The sequence below is a fragment of the Dryobates pubescens genome, chromosome 37 (genome assembly GCF_014839835.1).
Source record: "Dryobates pubescens isolate bDryPub1 chromosome 37, bDryPub1.pri, whole genome shotgun sequence".
Taxonomy (NCBI): domain Eukaryota; kingdom Metazoa; phylum Chordata; class Aves; order Piciformes; family Picidae; genus Dryobates; species Dryobates pubescens.
The window spans coordinates 435911-459386 of NC_071648.1; the positions used below are offsets into that span (position 1 = coordinate 435911).

Below are 23476 nucleotides of genomic sequence, written 5' to 3' on the forward strand. Positions count from 1 at the left end.
TAAAATTAAAACATCAAATGGAAAGTTCTTTGATCTGGGAAATGAAAAACCCTACATCTTTTACACTAGCCATAACAGCAAAGGAAACAACAGGTGCTAACTCCCCAGGCTTTTAGCAGGCATTCACTTGATAGTGTCAGCAAAACCATAGCTTTAAGATAATTGATCCTTTTGTTGATATCTCAGATGCTAGTTAGGAGCCTGGAGAAGTAGGGCATAATGTGTGGATGCAAGCTGGAGAAAGTAAAGAATGGAACCCTCTAGCTTTGGGCCTTGAGGCTTTTTCACTAGCTCAGGGCACTGCTGAGGCTGTAGATTTCTGTAGCTCATTGCTGCACAATTTTACCAACAGGCAAGCGATGAGCCTGCAGAAGGTAAAGGAAGGCAAACTGTTCCAAGGGGGTTACTGCAGAGTGAAGTAGAGTAATGCAGCCAGAGTTCCCATGACACATGGTCCTAAAACACTCTTGGACCTCTGAAGGTTCATGTCACTAGCTAGCATCAGTAGTTTTTGCAGACCTATCTGGGTTACAGTAAAAAACCCCAAACAACCCCCCCTACACCTCCCCCCAAACCCCAGCATCCTAGCATCAAAAAAAATCCAACAACAAAACCCCCAACCCAGAAAACAAACAGCTTTGGTGTGAACACAGTGGTCAGATGTCATCAGACCACCGTACTGCAGGATTTGAGAGACCTGGCTTCATGCATTTCTGGAAGCCAGTGCACCTGTCAGTGATAATGCATCGCTTCTCAACACTGTTCTCCTAAGACTGGAAGTGAAATTGTATCATAATCCTTGTGGTTCACTGAATACTACTTGGCTTTATAAAATGCTTCTCCTCACCACCATAGTTTTGTGGTTTACAGATCGAGTCAGGTCAAAGAATACAAGTAAAATCTGACAGCAGCCATCCCTGCTACATGCAGACCTTGGCTTCATTTGGGCACAATGCAGGCAGACTTACCAAGCACAGAGAGTTTCTGCTCTTTTCACCTACCACAAACACAGCTCTGATTGTTTAGGCAGCACATCAAACTACTCCATGTCTTGTCATTAAGCATCTTTGGGGCCTCCATGGCAGTGCTTGTGCAGTTGCAGGGCAGCCAGGTTATCTCCCTTTTTAACATGAATTTCTGCTGACATTCAACACACACAAAGACAGAACACGCTCGGCGTACGGCTGGGTGGCGAACGACACTGGACTCATGGATTCTGCTGGGATCCCGTTAGTTTCTTAGCAAGACAGATTAAAAGGCAAACTATTTTTTTCCCCAGCCTCTTCTTGCAGACACACTGAGGTGGTGGTGGCTTTACACTCAGCTCACAGCTGATCCTGTGTGCTGAATACCAGCTGCTGAGCAGGCAGGCCAGCGGGCAGTCCTCGGCAGGCAGGGCTCAGGGCACATCGCTCTCGATGAAGGGGATGTCACTGTATTTGCTCTCAGTCACTGCCCACTGCTTCACCGCCTGCTCGAGGATCTCCCGGGAGAGGCGGTGCGCGTAGTCCAGCACGATGGTGCTGGAGGGACCTTTCTCCTCCGCCTTGGCTCCTATCAGCGAGGACTTCTCCCCGGTGCAGCCTTCACTGCCTCCTGTGATGCGCTCATCCTGGAGAGTGTTTGAACCCGCAAAGGCATTCTTGGATTTGATGCATCCCATGGTACATCTGAAGGTGCAGCTGCAACATTCAGTTCAACAGCATTGTTTTGAGGACCTGACAACAGTTCCTCTGTTTCATACACAGTGGTGTTTGCTTCTTGCCGGCAGGTCCAGTTACTTCCGAGGAGGAGAACGTCTGCGTTTGTGCTTCTTTACTTCTGAGGAAATCTGTCAAAACAGCGTTTCATGTAAAGGCAATGAACAGTTTACTGTTATCAGTGAGCTCAAAGGGAAGCTGAATTCACCACAGACGCCAGCAGCAGCAGCTTTAATAAATCTCTGCGTGGCGTGCCGGGAACGTTTTTATCAGCAGCATCCGTCTACTACAAGTAGGCAAAGCTTGACCTCAATTCGGGCTGCCTTGGAGTGCAATTCCCAGTACGTGCTGTAAGCCATCTAGGAATGTAGAGGTCTTAGGAAAAAGAAGTAATCTGTTTCTCCCAGACTGCCAACGCAGTGCTGTCCTCCGGATCGGTAAACAAGCGCTGCTTAACTCCACCGGCGGCGGCTGCTGAGGAGAAGAAAAACCAGACCCCAAACCACCCCACAGAAGCACCATGCAACCACCACCCAACAACAGCCTTGTGCCATGGCTGTTGTACACCCCTTGGGCAGCACTGACACTAATTCTTGGTGTCATTGTGCTGTGCTCAAGGAGGCTTGGGCGTGCAGGCAGGAGAAGGGGTTCAGGAGAAACGAGCTGCTTTTGGGGTTTTCATCAGGAGGCTGGGGAAAGCAGCAGCAAACTGCTGTGCTCAAGGCAGCTCTGTTCAGAGATGGAGCTCCATTCTTACTGAGATCTAGAGAATCAGAGAATGGTTTGTGTTGGAAGGGACCTTCAAGATCATAGAACCATAGAATCAATAAGGTTGGAAAAGACCTCAAAGATCATCAAGTCTAAGCCTGTCACCTAACACCTCATGACTACTAAACCATGGCACCAAGTGCCATGTCCAGTCCCCTCTTGAACACCTCCAGGCATGGTGACTCCACCACCTCCCTGGACAGCCCATTTCCAGGGCTAACAACTCTCTCTCTGAAGAACTTCCTCATGGTGCCCATGATTTAGTCCCAGTCTCCCTGCCAGTGGCAGGGACACCTTCCACTGGAGCAGGTCGCTCCTGATCCCTCCTAACCTTTCAGTGCAGATGGTGAACTTCAACTAAAGCTAAAGAAAATCATTATGTTAGTGCTACTCCAGTGGAAGAAATTTGGGACAATGATGTATTTTAACCCAAACCAATCAATGGATTCACCTCACAACATTTAAAACTAACCTGGATCATAACTTTTCAGTGGCTTACCCAGTAAAATCACTTGTACAGCACATTTCTTTCAAGGAATTACTCCTGTGGGTTCTGCTCTTTGTGGGATTGCAGCTTCTGTCTCTATCGATTCATAGAATGCTTTAGGTTGGAGCGGACTTTAAAGATATCTAGTTCCAACCCCACTGCCAGGGCAGGGACACCTTCTACTAGACCAGGTTGCTCGTGGTCCCATCCAACCTGGCTTTCAGTACTTCCAGGCTTGGAGCCTCCACAGCTTCTCCAGGCAACCAGTTTTAGTGCCTCAGCACCACCATGGGGAAAAAAAAATTACTTTCTTCCAGTTTGAAGCCATTGCCCCTTGTCCTGTCACTGCTTGCATTGGTGGAAAGTCTCTCTCCAGCTGTCCTGTAGCTCCCTTTAAATAGTGGAGAGCTGCTCTGAGGTTTCTGCTGGGGAGAACACCAGACAGAGTCCTTTTGTTAGCCGCCTCGAGAATGAGAATGGGTCAGCCTTGAATTCTGGGTGGGTTTTTTGTTTCTTAGCCCACAAAGCTGTGCCTTAGGCCACTTTCTGTGGACAGGCAAAGCAGAATCTCACGATATGCCCAGCTTGGCATGAGCTTCCCCACTTCTCAGAGTTAATAGACTGCCAGCCAAAATAAAGACTCTGCTGCACAGAAACCAACTGTTCCCTGCAGCTTCACCCAATGACGTTGTACTAAGGTCAGCCAAAGTTAAAGGTTTTTTTGTAAATAGCCTTAGAAAACATAATCATGGCAAAGATGTTGAGCCTCATTGATTTGCTTTATATGCTGGGGGAAAGAGGCTCCAATCCAGTAGCCTGATTACAAGCAAATATTTGCTGAGGAGATCAATGCCATGGGCAAGCAAATGGTGCTTCACAGGTAGGATGGGACTTGCCCAGCCTAGCAGCTGACTCATAACCAGGTTCACAGGGACAAGCTTCTCTCCTTTCTCCTAGTTCATAAAAACATCACAGAGTCACATAGAATCATAGAATCAATAAGGTTGGAAAAGACCTCAAAGATCATCAAGTCCAACCTGTCACCCAACACCTCAGGACTACTAAACCATGGCACCAAGTGCCACATCCAATCCCCTCTTGAACACTTCCAGGGATGGTGACTACACTACCTGCCTGGGCAGCACATCCCAATGGCTAACAACTGTGTGAAGAACTTTCTCACCCCGAGCCTAAACCTGAGCCTGGTGCAGCTTGAGACTCTGTCCTCTTCTTCTGGTGCTGATTGTCTGGGAGAAGAGACCAACCCCCACCTGTCTACAATCTCCCTTCAGGTAGCTGTAGAGAGCAACGAGGTCTCCCTTGAGCCTCCTCCAGGCTAAACAACCCCAGCTCCCTCAGCCTCTCCTCACAGGGCTGTGCTCAAGGCCTCTCCCCAGCCTTGTTGCCCTTCTCTGGAATTGTTCAAGAACCTCAATGTCCTTCTTAAACGGAGGGGCCCAGAACTGGACACAGTACTCAAGGTGTAGCCTAACCAGTGCTGAGTACATATTGCATTGGCTTGGAAGGCACCCTTAAAGGTCATTTTGTCCACCCCCCCCTGCAGTCAGCAGGGACACCTCCAACTAGAGCAGGCTGGCCAGGGCCACATTAAGTCTGATCTTGAATGTCTCCAGGGAGTCTCCTCAACCACATCCCTGGGCAGCCTGTTCTGGTATTTCACCACTCTCATTGTAAAGAACTTCCTCCTTATGTCCAACCTAAATCTGCCCTGCTTCAGTTTCAAACCATTGCCCTTTGTTCTATCACTGCAAGCCCTTCTAAACAGTCCTTTCCCAGTCTTGTTGTAGGTCCCCTTCAGATATTGAAATGCAGCTCTAAGGTCCCCCCTGAGCCTTCTCTTCTCCAGGCTACCTGTTTACAAAACACTTTGTAGAGCTAAGTGCCAGCACTCAGCAGTGGTGGTTCATGTTCCCAGCAGGTCAGACTTAAGGGGCTTCTGAAACCACCAAGTACATATAAATGTTTTCATCCCTTCAAGCTTTGTGCCAGAGTATTTCAGCATTTTGGAGAAATGTTTGTAAACTGCTTTAACAAAATGCAGTCAAGCCTCTTGTGTGGGTAATGACAGGCTGCAGCCCCTGCCAGTGCAGTGCAGAGCAAGCAGGCAGTACAGTTAAGCCTGGAACACCACCTCACTGCTGCTCTGTGTGCTTCTACCCAACACAGAGGGGAGCTCAGCTATGGCTGAGATTTTTACTGCAATACCTTGTTATTAAATGAGTCAAAGGAAGGATTCCCTTCCCTGCTCCAAAATCCATTTCTCCCTGTGGATGTTTATAAAACACCCATGAGCTGATGAAACATTCACTAAACGTGCTTACAGGCCGAGGCCAAGGGGCTAAGCTGAGGGAGCTGAGGTTGTTCAGCCTGGAGAAGGGAAGACTCTGGAGGGACCTTAGAGCTGCCTTCCAATACCTGATGGGATCCTACAGTAAAGCTGGAGAGGGACTTTTCATAGGAGTGTCTAATGATAGGACAAGGGGGAATGGATTTAAGCTGAGGAAGAGTAGGTTTAGACTGGATCTTAGGAAGAAGTTCTTCAGTAGGAAGGTGGTGAGACTCTGAAACACATTGCCCAGGGAGGTTGTGGATGCCTCCTCCTTGGAGGTATTCAAGGCCAGGCTGGATGAGGCCTTGGGCAACCAAGTCTAGTTGAGAGGTGTCCCTGCCCATGGCAGGGGGGTTGGAGTAGGTGATCTCAGAGGTCCATTCCAAGCTAAGCCATACTATGGGATGCCTGAAGGCAATTCAGACATGTGAATAATTCAAAACTTTCCAATAGCAATATCCTCTCTGGGTCTAATTTTGATATTTATCATTAATAAAACATTAATAAAACTAATTTCCACTTGCTCTTCTGGACCAATATGTAGCTCCAAGTATGTACCATGGCAAAGAATCACTAATAACATCTGTGACCCAGCACTGCTGCAGTCTTTGTCCAGCCAAGGTAGTGCCCAAGCTTCACTGGGAGGCAATGCAGGTATGTGGCCTAATCCCTTCTGACTGCACCACTGGTAGCAACTTCGAAGTTTCAGATCAGATTTTGTGTCCTCCCTAGGCTTAGCCAGAGCTGTGAATGTTGTAGTTACACCTCAGATTCCCCAGACCCAGGGAAGCTCTATGCCACAGCTGATACAACAACATACTTTATCAGTTTGATCCCAGACACTTTCTTTGATGATGATTCAGTTTATCTCTTTGGAGCCATGTTTTCTACATTGTCCTCTTCTTGCACTTACTACAGGAGGCCTGTCAAGTGGTAGCCAGCTCTAGTTAGTATTTTGTCATTGTTTTAAGATGTTTCCCTCCCACAGCTGGAGTTCCCTTTCCTCTTCTGTGAGGGGACACCAGCAGATGAGTTAGTGTCTAGCAGAAAGAGGGAGAGAAAGTGAGCTAAGGAACAGCTAAGCAACAGGTAGGGAAAAACCTCCTAGGTCAGCATCTTCTTCTAGAGGATCTACTTCTGTTCCCACCTTCTCACCTCTGCTTTTTCACCTGGGCTAAATCAAACATTCTTGTGACTGTCCTACACAGAGGAAGTGGTGGGTTATGAAACTTGTAGCTCATGGCAAGGCATGCAAGACAGCTAAACTGTTCCGGATTGATCACCAGTTGATTTGCTTAAAAGCAAAGGTATTGACCCTGGTTGAAATTCATGGCCATTGCTCATTTCATTATTTATAGACCACAATCCTTTCCAAGTCACTGCAGTAAGTTTTATGGTTTGCCTGCTCTACTCAAGTTAGCAATTGTTAGCATGTAAATAAAGCTGCCTTCAGTCCTCTGCCTGCTTTCTAGTTTTTTGACAACCACTACTTGCACAGATGTGGTGGAAAGCACTATTTAAATCCTATCTCCTCTCCAGACTGCAAAGTTCTGACAGGGTGTTTAACATCCCTAACTCTCCTCACAATGCTCACACCCTCAAAGGGGAAGAAAAGGCAGTTCCTTTAGCTCCTAGGAACTGCACAAGGCAAAGCTGTCTGGTACAAATCTGTTTCTTGCAGTGTTCAAGCTCTAATCTGTTGCCAGTTGTGTCTCAAGAAACCAGGGCATAAATGGTTCAGGCCAAAACGTTTGCAGATGCCATTCCTCATGTGACAGAGAAGCAGCTGTGCTTAGCTGGAGGCAGAGGTTGGGGAGCTGCCATCTCCTCTACTATACCAACACCCAGGAGTTACAGCCACACTACAGAACCACAGAATCACAAAATGGTCAGGGTTGGAAGGGACCTCAAGGATCATCCTGTCCCAACCCCCCTGCCATGGGCAGGGACACCTCACGCTACAGCAGGTTGCTCAGAGCCACATCCAGCCTGGCCTTGAAAACCTCCAGGGATGAGGCTTCCACCACCTCCCTGGGCAACCTGTTCCAGGGTCTCACCATCCTCGTGGGGAAGAACTTCTTCCTAACATTCAATCTGAATCTATCCACTTCTATTTTTGTTCCATTCCCCTTAGTCCTATCACTACCTGGCACCCCAAAAAGTCCCTCCCCAGCTTTCTTGTAGGACCCCTTCAGATACTGGAAGGCCACAATCAGGTCTCCTCGGAGCCTTCTCCAGACTGAACAGCCCCAACTCTCTTAGTCTGTCTCCACAGGAGAGGTGCTCCAGCCCTCTATCACCATCAAACCCCTTAACATCTCTTCTCAGAGGCTGACTTCACAGTAAATTAAATGTTGATTTAATTAATTTGAAAACTAGAGGTTTCCAGTTGTGCTTGATTTCGGTGGACACATAGTCAATATGCTTTTAAATACCTCATTAAACTTCCACGCCACAAACACTGTGCAGTATTAAAGAGTCCTGAGAACAACTCATTCTCTTCCCTACCCCTGGAGCTCGAAGGACAAGTTGAGGTTTTGTTCCGCCTCTTAGGTTATTTACTACACACATGCCCCGTGGTGGTATGAGGAGAGAGAAAATACTGAGGGAGTTGTACCACACAAAGCTGCACTCACCTTGCAGGAGGGGGTTAAGCAGTCTCTGTGCCAGCCTGGCCAAGCGCTTCCTGCCAAGGTAAGTTCATTTCCAGTCGCTGAAGGAAACAAAACAGTGGTAAAAGGATGCCTGCAGTTCACCATTATACAAGGCCAAAAAGGCATTACTGGCACAGGTGCAGTTTTATTTGGACAAATAAGATTCTTTTTCAGGCATTAAAATCATCAAGAGGAGACAATTGCAAACAGATAAGTGCAGGCTAGCCAAACTCTGGAGTTCCTCCTGCCCCTCTGGAATATGTCTCCATCTGATGAAGACAGGCATAAGAGCAAGAGTTTCGCTGTTAGGCAACATCTCTAGCTGCCATAGGAAACCAGTTCCTGCGTCTGTTTAAATGGTTTCCATCCATAAGGCCTGTGATGAAATCTCCTTGCAGCTCAGTGCTACTCTGCAAGGAACCACTTTGCCTAACACTTTGTTACAGCAGTCACCAGATTGAAAATGTCACACTTTTCAAAATAGCTCAGCACAGCTTTGCCCAGCTGAAGACAGGGAGGAATTTCTGCTGAGGCAGAGCCAGGCTCCCTGCTTTCCAAACTTTTACTAGATGGTCCTTGAGGTCCCTTCCAACCCTAACAATTCTGTCATTCTGTTGGTGAGGGACTTTTTAAGGTGCCAGGTAACGATAGGACAAGGGGAATGGGAAAAAAGCCTAGAAATGGGGAGATTCAGATTGGATGTTAGGAGGAAATTCTTCCCCATGAGGGTGGTGAGAGACTGGCACAGGTTGCCCAGGGAGGTGGTGGAAGCCTCATCCCTGGAGGTTTTGAAGGCCAGGCTGGATGTGGCTGTGAGCAACCTGCTCTAGTGTGAGGTGTCCCTGCCCATGGCAGGGGGTTTGGAACTGGATGATCCTTGAGGTCCCTTCCAACCCTGACAATTCTATGATTCTATGAGTCCCTGTGACCCTCCTCCAGATCTCCCTCTTCAGTACTTACCCAAACCACATCTGCTTTGAACAAGTTGTCCCACTTGTCCCTAGTGCAGCACAGGCAGCTTCACAACTGGGATTCTGCAAAGGAACCATTAAATAAAACAGCTCCTGTGAAGATGTCAAAGTTATACATCATCACAGAGCAGTGCTGGCCTTGCAGGAGCCTGTTTGCCTGCTCACCCACCCTGTGTGACTTTGACAAAGGTAAAAGGATGATGCAGCACTTTGGGAATTAGAGTGAATGATAGGCTGCAACAACTTCTGTGCAGCACCTAGCCCTGGGTGCACAGTGGGGCTGCTGCTTGGTCCAGTGGCTCCTTCTGCAACCAGGACTGTTTCAGCAAGGACATAGGAAGGATAATAAGCCAGCACCTGGAGCAGCCCAACTTTTGCCTAAGCTGAGAAGCTCTCCCCTGTTTCCCCTTCTGCCTCTCAGAGAATCATGGAATTATTAGGGTTGGAAGGGACCTTGAGAATCATCTAGTTCCAACCTCCCTGCCATGGCCAGGGACCCTTCACGCTAGGTCAGGTTGCTCACAGCCACATCCAGCCTGATGAGGCTTCTACCACCACCCTGGGCAACCTGTTCCAGTGTCCCACCACCCTCATGGGAAAGAGCTTCTTCCCAACATCCAATCTGAATCTACCCACTTCTAGTTTTGCTCCCTTCCCCCTAGTCCTGTCACTACCTGACACCCTAAAAAGTCCCTCACCAGCTTCTGCTGAGACCTGGACCTTTGTTATCCAAGCACATAGGGAGAACAGATAGACCACTCCGGTCCTGTTGTCATCGTGGAGACAATAAACGCTGCACTTTGTAGCAGAGACCGTCACACTCCTGGCAGGTGACCCAGCTGACGTACCAGCAGAGGTAAACCAAACAGCGTTCAGGCTTCCAGACCTCTGAACTGTACCTCATCACGTCAAACATTGGTGTGCTGCACGTAGTAACAGTGAGGAACAGAAAGCCAGAACATCCTTTCTGCGCCTTTCCTCTCCCTGCCGAGCTGGGGTGTGACTCGGGAGGACACATGACACCGTTGGACGCTCTGCAGCTCGGAGCCGAGCAGCGCCACACAAATGGCAGAGGGATGAATCATTGGCTCAGCACGCAGCAGCGCCTGCAGCGCTGCAGGGCAGCCCCAGCCAGGGGCTCTCAAAGCTCCCCCCTCCACTGCTTTTCCTTTCTCCTTAGCAGCCGCTTTGCTGCAAATCCTGCAGAGGAGACAGGCAGTAATAACCCCATGGATCACTACAAGTTGGGTGCTGACCTGCTGGAAAACAGCTCGGCAGAGAAGGACCCGGGAGTCCTAGTGGACAATGAGATGAGCGTGAGCCAGAAACGTGCCCTTGTGCCAAGAAGGACAGTGGTCTGCTAGGGTGCATTAAGAAGAGTGTGGGCAGCTGGTCAAGGGACGTTCTCCTCTCCCTCTGCCCTGGTGAGGCCAGGAGTATTGTAGCCATTGTATCTGGAGTACTGTATCCATTTCTGGGTTCCCCAGCAAAAGAAGGGTGGGGAACTCACTGAGAGGGTAGAGCAAAGGGCTGTGAGGATGGTTAGGGAACTAGAACGTCTCTCTTATGAAGAAAGGCTGAGGGACTCGGGGCTTTTTAGCATGAAGAGGAGCAGACTGAGAGGGGAATTTATCAGTGCATGTAACTACTTAAAAGGGTGGATGTCAGGAGGATGAGGCCAGGCTCCTTCCAGTGGTGCCCAATGAGAGAACAAGGTAATAGCTTCAAACCTGAACATAGGCAGTTCCACCTAAACATGAGGAGAAACTTCTTTACCTTGATGGTGGTGGAGCACTGGAAAAAGGCTGCCCAGAGGGGCTGTGGAGTCTTCATCTCTGGAGTCATTCAAAACCTGCCTAGACACCACCCGGGGCAACCTCCTCTAGCAGGGGGGTTGGATTAGATGATCTCCACAAGTCTCTTCCAAACCCTATCATTCAGTGAGGCACACTGCAGTAACATAAAGGCTCCTCCTAATCACGGGAAAGGGAAGCTTTAACAAGCCATTTTGAGACAAGCATTATTCCCTCGTCCATCTACCTCACACAGCCACTAAACAATCACTCAGTCAGTATCTGAACACCCCAAAAAACCTCAGACAGTGCAGAGGAAAAATGGAGACCTCACTCCTTGCAGGGCCATCCTGTCCCTCTCGTGTTCCTTACAGCCACCAAGAGATAAGCGTTACAGGCCGAGGGGGCTGGATGCAGGAGCCACAGACAAGTGCTGTGCAGGATTAGCATGTAAGTGAAAGCCTCCTGGTTATCTGTCTCGGAGCACACGCTGGAATTTCAGAAGCTTGAGCTTTTCCTCTCCGTGGCCAGAATTGATAACACTTTTGGAGGCTTCTAAGGCAGCCTGTAACTGAATGGAGAAAGAACAAGACTCACTTTTCAGTGAGACCTCTGGTTTATGTTAAAAGGCTTTTCAGTGAGAGGACAGCTGATGTAGCAAGCAAAGGAATACAGCAAGACACCTTCAGGTGAGAACAAGAGCTCAGGAAACAGCAGTGCCAGTAGGTACAGCCCTCAGCAGCCACAAGGTTAGTTTTCATCCAAGAAAAGAATACAATTCTTGTTAAAAGCAGAGAACATTGTGTGCTTGGTAGCTGTCTGATTGGATGAAAGTAGCACTGTCCCCAGTCAGCCTGTCCCCAAATCCTCCCTCCTCCTGTTTACCAGAATCACATGGAGCAGCCTGAAGGCAAGAGGGTGTGAGGAAGCTGAAAACTTCTTACAGGTTCTGCTCTCATTTTACCTGAGCTCAACTGCTCTCATTGAACTGAGCTCTTAGTTTGAACTGAGGTCTACTAAGTTCTCCTTCCTCTCTGCTCTGCACTGGTGAGACCACACCTGGAATACTGTCTAGTTCTGGGCTCCCCAGTTCAAGAGAGGCAGGGAGAGACAGACTCCAATGGAAAGCTACAAGGATGATTGAGGGGCTTGAACATCTTTCCTGCGAGGAAAGGCTGACAGAGCAGGGGCTGGTTAGTCTGGAGAAGAGAAGGCTGAGGGGGTATCTTATTAATGTCCATAAATGTCTGAGGGGTGGGTGTGAAGATGCAGGTGCCAGGCTCTTTTTGGTGGTGCTCAGTGGTGGGACAAGGAACAACAGGTACAAACTAGAACACAGGAGGTTCCAGCCCAACACGAGGAAACACTTCTTTACTGTGAGGGTGCTGGAGTCCCGGAACAGGCTGCCCAAAGAGGTTGTGGAGTCTCTTTCTCTGGAGACTTTCAAAACCTGCCTAGGCACATGCCTGTGTGACCTGCCCTAGGTGATCCTGCTTTGGCAGGGGGGGTGGACTAGATGATCCCTGGAGGTCCCTTCCTGCCCCTAACATTCTGTGATTCTGTGAGCTGCTTGTCCAAGCATCTGTACCTACCACTATTTTCTTCAAACTTGGACAGAAACATCTACAACCTATTCATTCTGCTTGGGTTTTCAATGCCTGGTGGGGTTTTTCCCCAGTGGCTCAGAATACAAGCAGACAGGTATCAGCACAGACTCTCTGCCAGACCACACGTGAGGAAGAACATTAACCTGCCCTCATGCAAACAAGAGCAGGATGAAAGCCTGTTTGCTAGATAAGATTGGGCCAATGTATTTCCTTAGGAAGTGAGGCCTCCAAGCCAGGCTGTAGAAGAAAGGGTATGGAAAAGATGCAGAGCCTCTCAGAAACTCCATCTGTAGGGAATTAAGGAACCCAACTACAGAAATTATAGAGGAATATCTTGATTCAGAGGAAGGAAAAACTCATGGTCACCGAGGAGATCTGAAACTAAGAACCCAAATAACAAATTGTGCTCAAAAGCAGCGAGTGAACAGAAACAGAATGTCAGAAATGGATATACAGCTTTCAATATAAATATGCAGCTGTTCCATTCTCCTCCATCCTGGGGTCAGCACATCTTTCAGCAAAGCCCACAGATCTTGCTGTTATCAGCCCGTCCTCCCACAGGCACTGACTGCAAATCAACATAGTCAAGAAGACGACCCACTCAAACGTGCCCACAGCTGAGGTAAATGCAAGATGTACCATCAAAGGGTGTCAGAGGCTCTGAGCAAGGTCAGACTGCTCTAAGCAGCCTGTTGGTTTCTTACAGTGCTGTGACACTGTGGATGCAGTAGGGTGGAAACTGGTATTTCCCTACATATACCACGAAACTCCCACCCCAGCAGGTCACAGCCTGCCCTCAGGAACGCACTCAAACATCAAGCTACTTAGACTGTGCTAAAGCTTAGGATCCAGGCTTCTTTTTAAAGGTGTATTAGTGTTTTCCACAGGTGCCAGCCAAAGGCAGACCGCTGCAGATGACAAATAGAGATGCACAAATCTTTGCAAGAAAGCTCCTCCTGCCATTATCACTGGCTGCTGCCCAGCCTGGGGAGCCTGCCAGCAAGAGCTGGCGAGCAGCAGCAGGTGAAGCAGTGGATCAGTATCTCAGTCTGACAGGGTCGTGTTTTATTGTACTATCTGTCACAAGATCCAGCTCTGAACATATGGAGCTGCAGACCATAAGGTATGAATGAGGTTGGTGGGTTTGCTTTGTGATGCCCTTACAAAGGACTTTGTACAAGGGCTCGTAGTCATAGGATGAGAGGGAAAGGCTTTAAGTTTGAGGAGGGAAGATTTAGAATGGAAATTAGGAAGAAATTCCTTACAGTGAGGGTGGGGAGACATTGGAACAAGTTGCTCAGGGAGGTTGTAGATTCCCCCTCCCTGGTGGTGTTCAAAGCCAGGCTGGATGAGGCCTTGAGCAAGCCGGTCTAGTGGAAGGTCTCCCTGCCCATGGCTGGGGGATTGAAACTAGATGATCTTTAAGGTCCCTTCTAACCTAAACCATTCTGTGAATGGCAAAGGCTTGGATTAATGCAGATGAAAGCCAGAAGGAAGGAGACAACCAGGACCTGCCTAAGATCAACCACAGAAGGGTACAAGAAGAGCAGCACACGACCCTCTTTCTGTTGCTATACAGAAGCCACTTGTCAAGCTGGAAATCAGAATGAGGAATGCAGTAGAAGATCCATTTCTCCACATTTCACACAGGGAGGTGCAGGGGAACACTGCCTCACGGGTTAAAATCACAATTCTGTTACTAAGGACAGGCAGAAACCAGCTGGGGGGCAAGAGACCCAAGGAGGAGTTAACACCCAGATGCTCCAGCTGTAGGAAGCTGCCCAGAACTGCAATGAAGAGCTGTGCCAGCCTTAAAAAAATCACTGTCTCACAGCTCTCCCCCAGGATCTGCTTTTTGAATGTCACCACTCCTAAGGTGCCAGCTTCTACCTCCAACAGAGCTGCTGCCTTCACACCCGAGAAGCCATCTGAGGCCAGCTGTGCCTTGTGCAGCCTGGTGGCACTGCCAGTTCGTCCCCCTAGGACCCTCCCCATGGAACCACTTTGTCCCCAGAGACACAAGCATCACAAGGCTCTGCCCAAGCCTTTGTGAGACTTGCACAAGCCACAGTCATCTTGAAGGGGGAAGTTTCTCAGCAGAACATCATGTTCAGAAGAAAATGAATTGGAATGAACTGGAAGGTTAAAGATGCCACTTTGTGGGGACTGGAGCATAAATCCCTCTTGGTTGATTTTTTTTCCCCCCTTTCTTTTTAAATTACTATATTTAGAAACCTAATTTGGACTCCTTCTTCCTGAACTATGAGAAAGCAGGAGATGTTTCTTAATGCTTTATAATTTTTGCCATGGATGATCTTAGCACTCCTAAAGCTGTGTTTGGCAATGTGCTACATCAAGGTAAGCTGCACGCAGCTTGGAAAAGCTGCTGGGGGCAGGGGCAGAGGAGGAGCCCTCCCAGCACCTCAGCCAGCAAACGCAGCTGTCTCGTGTCCTCCCCGCAGCAGGAACACGGCTCATGGAGGCAGCCACACCATTTACCCTCCCATCAATCGCATCCCTTCACCCTGCACTACCTCCTCTCTGGTAACACTGTGAGTGCCCAGCTGGAGCAGCACCTGTGAAGATCATGGAGTGCAAGCCCCCTCTGCTAGAGCAGATTCACCTAGAGCAGGACAGCATCCAGGTGGTATTTGAATGACTTCAGAGATCGAGACTCTACAACCTCTCTGGGCAGCCTGGTTCAATGCTCTGCCACCCTCAAAGTGAAGATTTTCCCCCCTTATGCTAGAACCACAGTATTGTTAGGGTTGGAAGGGACCTCAAGGATCATCTAGTTCCACCCCCCCTGCCATGTTTATGTGGAACCTCCTGTGTTCCAGTTTGTGTCCAAATCTCTGTTTTGAGGACTTGGCTGCTCACAACCTGACTGTGAGATGACAGGAGGAGTAAGGCTGTCTGTCCTGAAAACCCCCACCACAAAGCCCAGCTCTTCATGCTTCCCTCCACAGCATAAGCTTGTGATGGTGAAGATCAGTCCTGCCCACGGTCTCTATTCACCCCACGGGTCATGGAATCATATGGGTTGGAAGAAACCTCTAGAGAACGTCTAGTCCAAGGCAGGTACTCCTAGATCAGGTTGCACAGGAATGCATCCAGGCTTGCCACCCCGCCTAGGGTGGAGACAACCCTCCCCACAACCCAACCCTGGGCTACCCTAATCCTTGCAGGACCTCCAAGCAAGAAACCTTGACCTACCAGCACGACGTGGGGGGTGGTTTAAGTGCCACAAGCATGGTTATCCCACCAGCACTCCTCCATCCATCAAGTCAATCAGCTCGGTGAGGGTTCTGCTTGCTGGTTCAGGCTCTCATCCTCCAGCTTCTCGTTCCTAAAGATGCAAACCCACCACTTTAGGGATACATTTCCCCTCCTCAGTCCTTCCTGGGCTCCCTCCCTGGAGGATACCTGTGCGAGGAGCGCAGGGACGGGCCGGGGCGCCACGCTCCTCGCACAGGTAGCCCCCGGGGAGGAAGCCCAAATCGGCTGCCACCCACCGCCACTCACCCGGCTGCGCTCCGCTGTACTCCTCCCCTCGGCACCGCTGATGCTGCCGGGTGGAGCGGAGAAAGGGAGGTGGAGGGGCGGGGGGGGAAGCTCAGCCTCACCGCTCCGCCCTCCCTCGGTGCCGAGATGTCTCAGCAGCGGGATGGAGCCGAGAGGGGAAATTGAAGGGGAAAAGGAGGGGAGAAAAAAAATAGAAATCCTCTTTTAGGGGTTTTTAACTTGATGAAGGATGGAGGCAGGAAATGGAGAAAGCTTAGCTCAGCCCTTTGATCAATCAGTGGATGGGGAATGAGGAAGTGCTGGTGAATGGAAGAGTGAGGAGAAACGGTGGGAAAGGCTAAGAGTGAAGTCTCGAGGGAGTGGGGGGATGGGGGGGGTGTTTTTCCTCTTGCGTCCTGCCAGGCAGCATCAAGTCATGAAAAACTGCAGGGGAAAATAATATAGAATCCCCGAACTGGTTCAAAAATACCTTTAAGATCAGCAAGTCCAACTGTTAACCCAGCACTGCCAGGTCACCATTCAACCATGTCCCTCAGCCACCACATCAGAGGAGTTACACCAAAGGTTTTTGACAAGCCCCCCATCCCTTCTCTTCCTTATTGATGGAGCTGAGCAAACCAAAACAATCACATTTCTAATCCTTCTAGAATAAAAGCAGCAGTAAAATGTGAAACATTTGTTGTAGAATAGAATCACAGATTCATTTGGGTTGAAAAGACCCTCAAGATCACCGAGTCCAACCATGTAGTCGTTGGATAATGGTCAGACTCAATGATCCTAAAGATCTTTTCTGACCAAAATGATTCTATCATTCCCTACCAAGTCTCCTCCTAAACCATGTCCCTCAGCACTCTGTCTCATCATAGCGCTGAGGATTCAACCACCTCCCTGGGGAGCCTGTTCCGGTGTTTGAGAACCCTTTCAGCAAAGAAGTTTCTTCCAACATCCAACCTAAACCTCCCCTGGTGCAACTTGAGGCTGTTTCCTGTTGTCCTGTCACTTGTTACTAGGGAGAAAACAGCAGCTTCCTCCTCACTACTACAGCTCTTCAGGAGAGGCTGTGAGCAACCATCTCAGGTCAAGCCTTCCTGCCTTTGGGGAGTCTCAACAGTGAAGCTCCTGCAAGATGCACCTTGAGGGATCCCCTCTTAGAGGCTGCTGTGAAGCTCATGCCTGCCTGGGGCTGGCAAACAGCCCCATGGGACAGGCAATGGTCTCCTGGTCCTGGTGTTGTGCTTTGGGACATGGGGCTCACACTGGGCCTTGGTTTCTCCTGCAGCAACAGGATGATGGAGTGCTCAGCACTGTGCTTGTGTCCTTGATGGAGGTAGCACTCACTCTCAATGTCCATGGTGACCTCTGGCTAAGCGTCCCTGTGCATTTAGGCAACAGCTCTATTGCCAAGCAGCTTTCTAACAAACATCCTTCCAGTTAGGCAGCGGCCAGCCAAGGGATTTATTGCAGCATTCTCAAAGCCAAAGGAGACACTATGCTGATATTAATCAAGGAAAATGCTGTCCTGGGTGTAGCTGCTGGGTCACAGCTGGTCTATTGTTCTGCTGTTAGCAAGTCCTGCAGGGGCTGTGCAGGGCTAGAGAGGCCTTGCAAAATACACACTATATCCCTCCAGTCCCCACTGCCTTCTCTGTGCCTGGCAAACCCCAGGCTCTGCTGCACAGCCCAGAAAGCTGGAGGGCAGGGGGTGGGCAGCCACCCCTGCACCCCTCCACAAATGACATCCTTCAGTTCCTTCTGTGACAGGATCACTGCTTCCAGCTGCTGTGACCACTTGACAACAGCACCCAACATGACACTCATTACTTGCAGCCAGAATCCCATCAGGGAAGGGACCACTGGAGCCTACCCAGTACAACTCCCCTGCTGAAGCAGGGTCACCCGCATCAGGTTGCACAGGATCACATCCAGGTGGGTCTGGAATCTCTCCAGGGGAGACGACTCTGCAGCATCTCTGGCAGCCTGCTCCAGAGCTCTGGCACCCTCACACCACAGAAGTTTTCCTTGTGTTTAGGTGGAACTTCTTATGTCCTAGCTTGTGCCCATTGCCCCTTGTCCTGTCACTGGGCGTCACTGAAAAGAGTCTGGCCCCATTCTCTCGCCCTTCACCCTTTAGATACTTACAAGCACTGAGATGCTCCCCTCTCTGACTGTCCCAGCCTCAGGTACTAACATCATGTCCAGTTCCTCACACCTGTGATTCTGAAGATGTGAGTTCTCCAGCCAAAAGCACGCTCCTTGGGAGTGAAGCACATGTATGCAAGTGTTTGCAGCAGGAACAGGTTTCAGGAGGTTGACCCAGAGCCTGTAAAGCTGTCATCCCATACCCCCAGGTCACTCTATGTTGCAGCTTTCCAACCACACAACCCCAAGTCTGTAGATTGCCATGAGGTTGTTGTGACCCAGGTGGAGGACCTGGCACTTGGCTTTGTTAAACACCACACAATTAACCTTGGCCCATTGGTCTAAGCTGTCCAGATCCAGCTGCAAAGCCTCCCTACCCTCCAGCAGATCCACACAGTCACTCAGCTTGGTGTCATCGGCAGGTTTACTGAGGGTGCACTCAACCCTCTCATCCAGATAATGAATAGAGATACCAAAGAGGACAGGCCCCAGTACTGAACCCTGGGGAAACTAGCACCCAGTCTGATCACTTCCTTACATCCCTATAGCTAATGACCACACAGCACTTGGGCACTGCTCACCTCTCCAGGCCACCACCCTACAACAAACCGTTTAGTCCAGGCAGGGGCACTTCAGTGTAAAGTGTGTGTGGGGGGGTCACACAGAGGGAGTTGAGGAGATGGAGTTGGGTTTGATGAGAACTTTGAGTTGGTGTTTATTTCTGTGTGCCAAAACATGGTGAATATTTTATGAGCTGGGGAGCATGAGGCTGGCTTTGTTACTTGCCTCGAGTGCAGCCATCAAATGCGGAGCAGCCGTTTGGAAGGGCTACCAGGCACAGCGCAGGCAGGTGATGAAATATTTAGCTTGTGAAGCATTGCAGTGTGAAAGGCTGGGGCCAGACATGGGGGCTGTGAGGTTCAAAACCACAATGCTCAAATCCAAGGTACCCCCAAACCCAACATGGAGGCCTCTGAGCACAGCAGTTGCCCAGGGAGTGGGGCTGTGGGGTCTGCATGGTTCCCTACTCCTTGCCGGGGTACAGCAGCTCTTGCTGCACTTGGAGTGGCCTGGGAGGACATGGGCACCAAAGCTTTTCCTGGGACTCAGTTTCACAGATCATACTGCCTCTTGCACTTGTCTCCCCAACTGGAGTGGCTGGAAGCACATTCCTATAGGGGTAAGGAGTCATGGAATCACAGATCGTTTCAGTTGGAAGAGACCTTCGAGGTCATCAAGTCCAATCACTAACACAGCACAAGAGAGTGCACCACTAAACCATGTCCTTCAGCACCACATTTACACGGCTTTTGAATTCCTCTGGGCCTCCACTGCTACCCTGGGCAGCCTGTTCCAGGACTTGACAACCCTTTCAGGGAAGAAATTTTTCCTAACAGCCAACCTAAATCTCCCCTGGTGCAACTTGAAGCTGTTTCTCTTCCTCTGCTTCTTCTTAATGGGGACAAAAGGCCAACCCCCACCTGGCTCCGATGTACTTTCGGGGAGCTGTGGAGAGTGAGAGACCTTCTTTTGCCCAGGCTGAACATCCCCAGTTCCCTCAGCCACTCCTCACAAGACATGTGCTCCAGAAGGCACTTCCTACCTCCAGAAGAAATTGTTTTGAACCTAGTTTGACATTTTTATTGTCCTAAGATCTGATATTTAGCTATTTTTATTAGCTATGTACTTTATTTACTAGAGCTTGCTGGAACTTCCTGTAATGCAGCCCAAACTCAGTAAGTGCTTGGCGTGCCCTGCTCTGCTGGTGAGGGACAACTGCTTGGGTGTCCCCAGAGTGACACAAGCACTTTCCCATAATAAGGGGCATGCAGCATAAACACATTTGCTACAGGAGGAAAATGATGCAAACTTAACCATAGTTCCCATCCCTGTCTTTCTACCTGCTGCTCATCATGGCTTCTCCACACCTGCAGACCCTTCCTCCTTCCAAGTCTTTAGTTCCTCCTTCCATACATTCATAGAATGGTTTAGGTTGGAAGGGACCTTAAAGATCATTTAATGCCAACCCCCCTGCCATGGGTAGGGACAATTTCCACTAGATCAGGTTGCTCAAGGCCTCACCCAAACTGGCCTTGAACCCCTCCTGGTAGAGAGCGTTTGTCACCTCTCCGGGCGACCTGTTCCAGTGTCTGTCTGCTATGCTTATTTCTGCTCTACTCATATCCTCTTCTGCCATGCAACATCTCAGCTCCCTCTCGTTTTACCTGTGCCCAGTTCACAATAACCCCAGCTTTCTTCTATATCTTCTGACCTGTTCTGTGTGGCTGACCAAGACCTCTGAGATCATCAAGTCCAGCCTATGTCCTCACACCACCACATCAGCTAAACCCTGCCACCAAGTGCCACATCCAAGCTTTTCTCACAGACATCCAGTTGATGGCTACTTGACCACCTCCCTGGGCAGTCCATCCCAGTGCCTCATCAGCCTTCCTGTGAGGAAGTGCTTCCTAATATCCAACCTAAACTTCTCCTGGCACAGCTCCATACCATGCCCTCTTGTCCTGTCACTGGTTGCCTGGGAGCAGAGCCCAACCCCCACCTGCCCACAAGTGAAGCTCTCGTTGATGTGGGTCATGGCATTCAAAAAGGGATGCAAAGCTCCATGGAGGGGGGGCAGAACTGGATCTGTGCAGCTCCAACCAGCAGCTCAGTCCCTAGCTGTTGGCTGCTGGCTGAACCACTTCACACTTGCTCTGTGTCTCAGTTCATGTGATGCACACGCCTGTACCTGGGAGGGCTCGACCCAGGCAGGTATTTCTAGCTCAGCTGAAGCTAGGACAAAGATGCTGTGGCCAGCAGCTCCCCCACCCCCCAGCATGCCCACAGCCATGTGGTGACTTCACAAAAATCTATCTGTGTGTGCAGTAATCCACTAACTGCATGGGCTGGAAAATGTTACGCAGCCAGAAAAGAATCGATGCAGGGACCGAAGTTTTCTCATCGACTCACAGCTCCTCGTAATCCAAATCCACCAGCCTTAACGTTTACCCAGCGTGCTGTGGCCACCTCACAACAGGCTGCTTGGGGAGGGTTTCAGAATCAGACAGCTGTAGAAGTTGTTTAACTGGCTTTTAAAGAAGAGCTCTATTTTCAAAGCTTTATTGATGGGGAAGATGTTTTCTGCCTCCACTATGAACTTTCTCTCTCCTTTTTCACAGAAGCCCAGCATGCTGGGGGTTGGGAGGGACCTCTGGAGATCATCTAGTCCAAGCCCCCTGCTAAAGCAGGGTCACCCAGAGCAGGTTGCCCAGGATTGCAGTGTCAGATGGGAGGTGTGCTAAATCCACCTTCCTTCCTGTGCCACACCAAACGAGGTGGTTTGACCACAGAAAGAGATTCCACAGCCTCTCTGGGCAGCCTGGGCCAAGGCTCCAGCATCCTCACAGGAAAGATCTTTCCTCATGTTTAGGTGGAGCCTCCTCTGTACTACTTTGTGCCTGTTGCCCCTTGTCCTATCTCTGGGCACCACTGAAAAGAGTCTGGCCCTATACTCTTGCTCCCTACCCTTGAGATATACTGGCCAGCACGGAGAAGATCCTCCCTCAGTCTGCTCTTCTTCAGACTAAACAGCCCCAGGGCTCTCAGCCTTTCCTCTTCACAGACATGCTCCAGGCCCCTCAGCATCTTCATAGCCTCCACTAGACTCTCTCCAGCAGTTCCCTGTCTCTCTCAAACTGGGGAGCCCAGAACTGGGCCCAGAACTTTCTTTATACCACATTGCTCTCATTCTCTGAGCCCAAGTGCCCAGAGCTCTTATTTTCTGAAAACATTTGTTGGATGTCTGTGACCACTTGGATCAAAAGGAAGGATGAGTATGGGCAAGGCATGCCCAGACAGCAATCACTCGGTGCTGCCCCACTTTCCAGCTCTGTTACTACAGAAGTGCAGAGCGGTGGTGACTGCATGCCTGCTCTCAACCTTAGGGCACAACATTGATTTCCAGATCATGATTATTTCTGGAGCATCCCACCCTCCTGCTCTCAAAACAGGATTTGACAGTTTGTAACTGTGAGTTTAGAATATAAATGTAAACCCCAATTGCATTGTCATGTGTGAAGATACCCTGCATATTTAATGTTTAGCCCACCGTTATCTATTTGATTGTTTGTGTAACTTGGATGTGCATGGAGTCATACAATTGTTCCAGTTGGAAAAGCCCTCTGGGATGATGGAGTCCAACCATCAAGCCAACGTTGCCATGGTCATTAAACCACAGAATCATAGAATTGCCAGGGTTGGAAGGGACCTCAAGGATCACCTAATGCCAACCCCCCTGCCATGGGCAGGGACACCTCACACTAGATCAGGTTGCTCAGAGCCACATCCAGCCTGGCGTTAAAACCCTCCAGGGATGGGGCTTCTACCACCTCCCTGGGCAGCCTGTTCCAATGCCTGACCACTCTTGCAGCAAAGAATTTTTCCCAGTCTTCAAGCTAAACCTCCCCTGGCAAAATTTTGGAACCACTTCCTCTCGTTCTATCACCTGATGCTAGGGAGAACAGAGTAACCTCCACCTCGCTCCAGCCTCCTTTCGGGGAGGTGCAGAGAGCAATGAGGTCTCCAATCAGCCTCCTCCTTCCCAGACTAGGCAACCCCAGTTCCCTCAGCTGCTCCTCACCAGATCTGTTCTTCAGACCTTTCACCATCTTTGTTGCCCTTCTCCAGACCTGCTGCAGCAACTCAATGTTTTTGTTGAAGTGAAGGGCTCCAGACTGGACCCAGTGCTAAAGATGTGGCCTCACCAGCCACTGGGTACAGGGGGACATTCTCTTCCCCACTCCTGCTGGCCACACTACTCCTGACCTAGGCCAGCATGCTGGTGACCTCCTTGGCCACCTGAGCACACTGCTGGCTCATTTTCAGACAGCTGTCAACCAGCAACCTCAGGTTCTTTTCCACCAGGCAGCTTTCCAGCCGCTGCCACAAGCCTGGAGCATTCCTGGGGTTGTTGTGAGCCATGTACAGGACCCATCACTTGGCCTTGTTGAACCTCATAGTGCATCTGCTGCTGTAGCTGAGGGGACCATGTGAACCACCAGTATATTCACTGAACTCTAATGAATCCCCAGCACCATGTGAGACTCTTACCGTTAGTCTTCATGGTGATCACCATGAGATATCTGGGGAAAGACCTGGGGTGTTTTTTCCAGAACAAAGAGGTGAAACACTCCATTTAGCAGCAGGACTTGAGGCACAGGCTCAGCTCTATTCAGGTACTTACACTTACATGCATTTCAGTGAGTAGAGGCTGCGTTGCAGCAATTCATTTCATCCAGCCACCAGCACCTGTGTGAAGGCCACTGCAACGCCACCATACTGGCCAGATGTCCTGTGAAGAGACAATATTATTTACTTGGAACTTTCTAGGTGCTTGTAAATGTGCTAAAAAATAAGTTCATTAGGACAATATGTAACATGGTTTAGTAGTCATGAGGTGTTGGGTGACAGGTTGGACTTGATG

The 23476-nt window shown here is 49.7% G+C and overlaps 1 protein-coding gene across 2 annotated transcripts; it reads right to left on the bottom strand.

Moving 5' to 3' along the window:
• Nucleotides 1–135: 135 nt before the first annotated feature.
• C37H2orf88 (chromosome 37 C2orf88 homolog) lies at nucleotides 136–15854 on the bottom strand. Of its 2 annotated transcripts, XM_054177004.1 has the most exons (3): nucleotides 15547–15854; nucleotides 7942–8018; nucleotides 136–1831 (listed from the first exon to the last, which is right to left on the bottom strand). In XM_054177004.1, exon 3 carries the CDS (start codon nucleotides 1661–1663, stop codon nucleotides 1400–1402), a length of 264 nt encoding a protein of 87 aa, XP_054032979.1. In that variant the 5' UTR covers nucleotides 1664–1831; nucleotides 7942–8018; nucleotides 15547–15854; the 3' UTR covers nucleotides 136–1399. The 2 variants fall into 2 exon arrangements, with proteins under 2 accessions (XP_054032979.1, XP_054032980.1); XM_054177005.1 differs by lacking the exon at nucleotides 7942–8018.
• Nucleotides 15855–23476: the final 7622 nt, after the last annotated feature.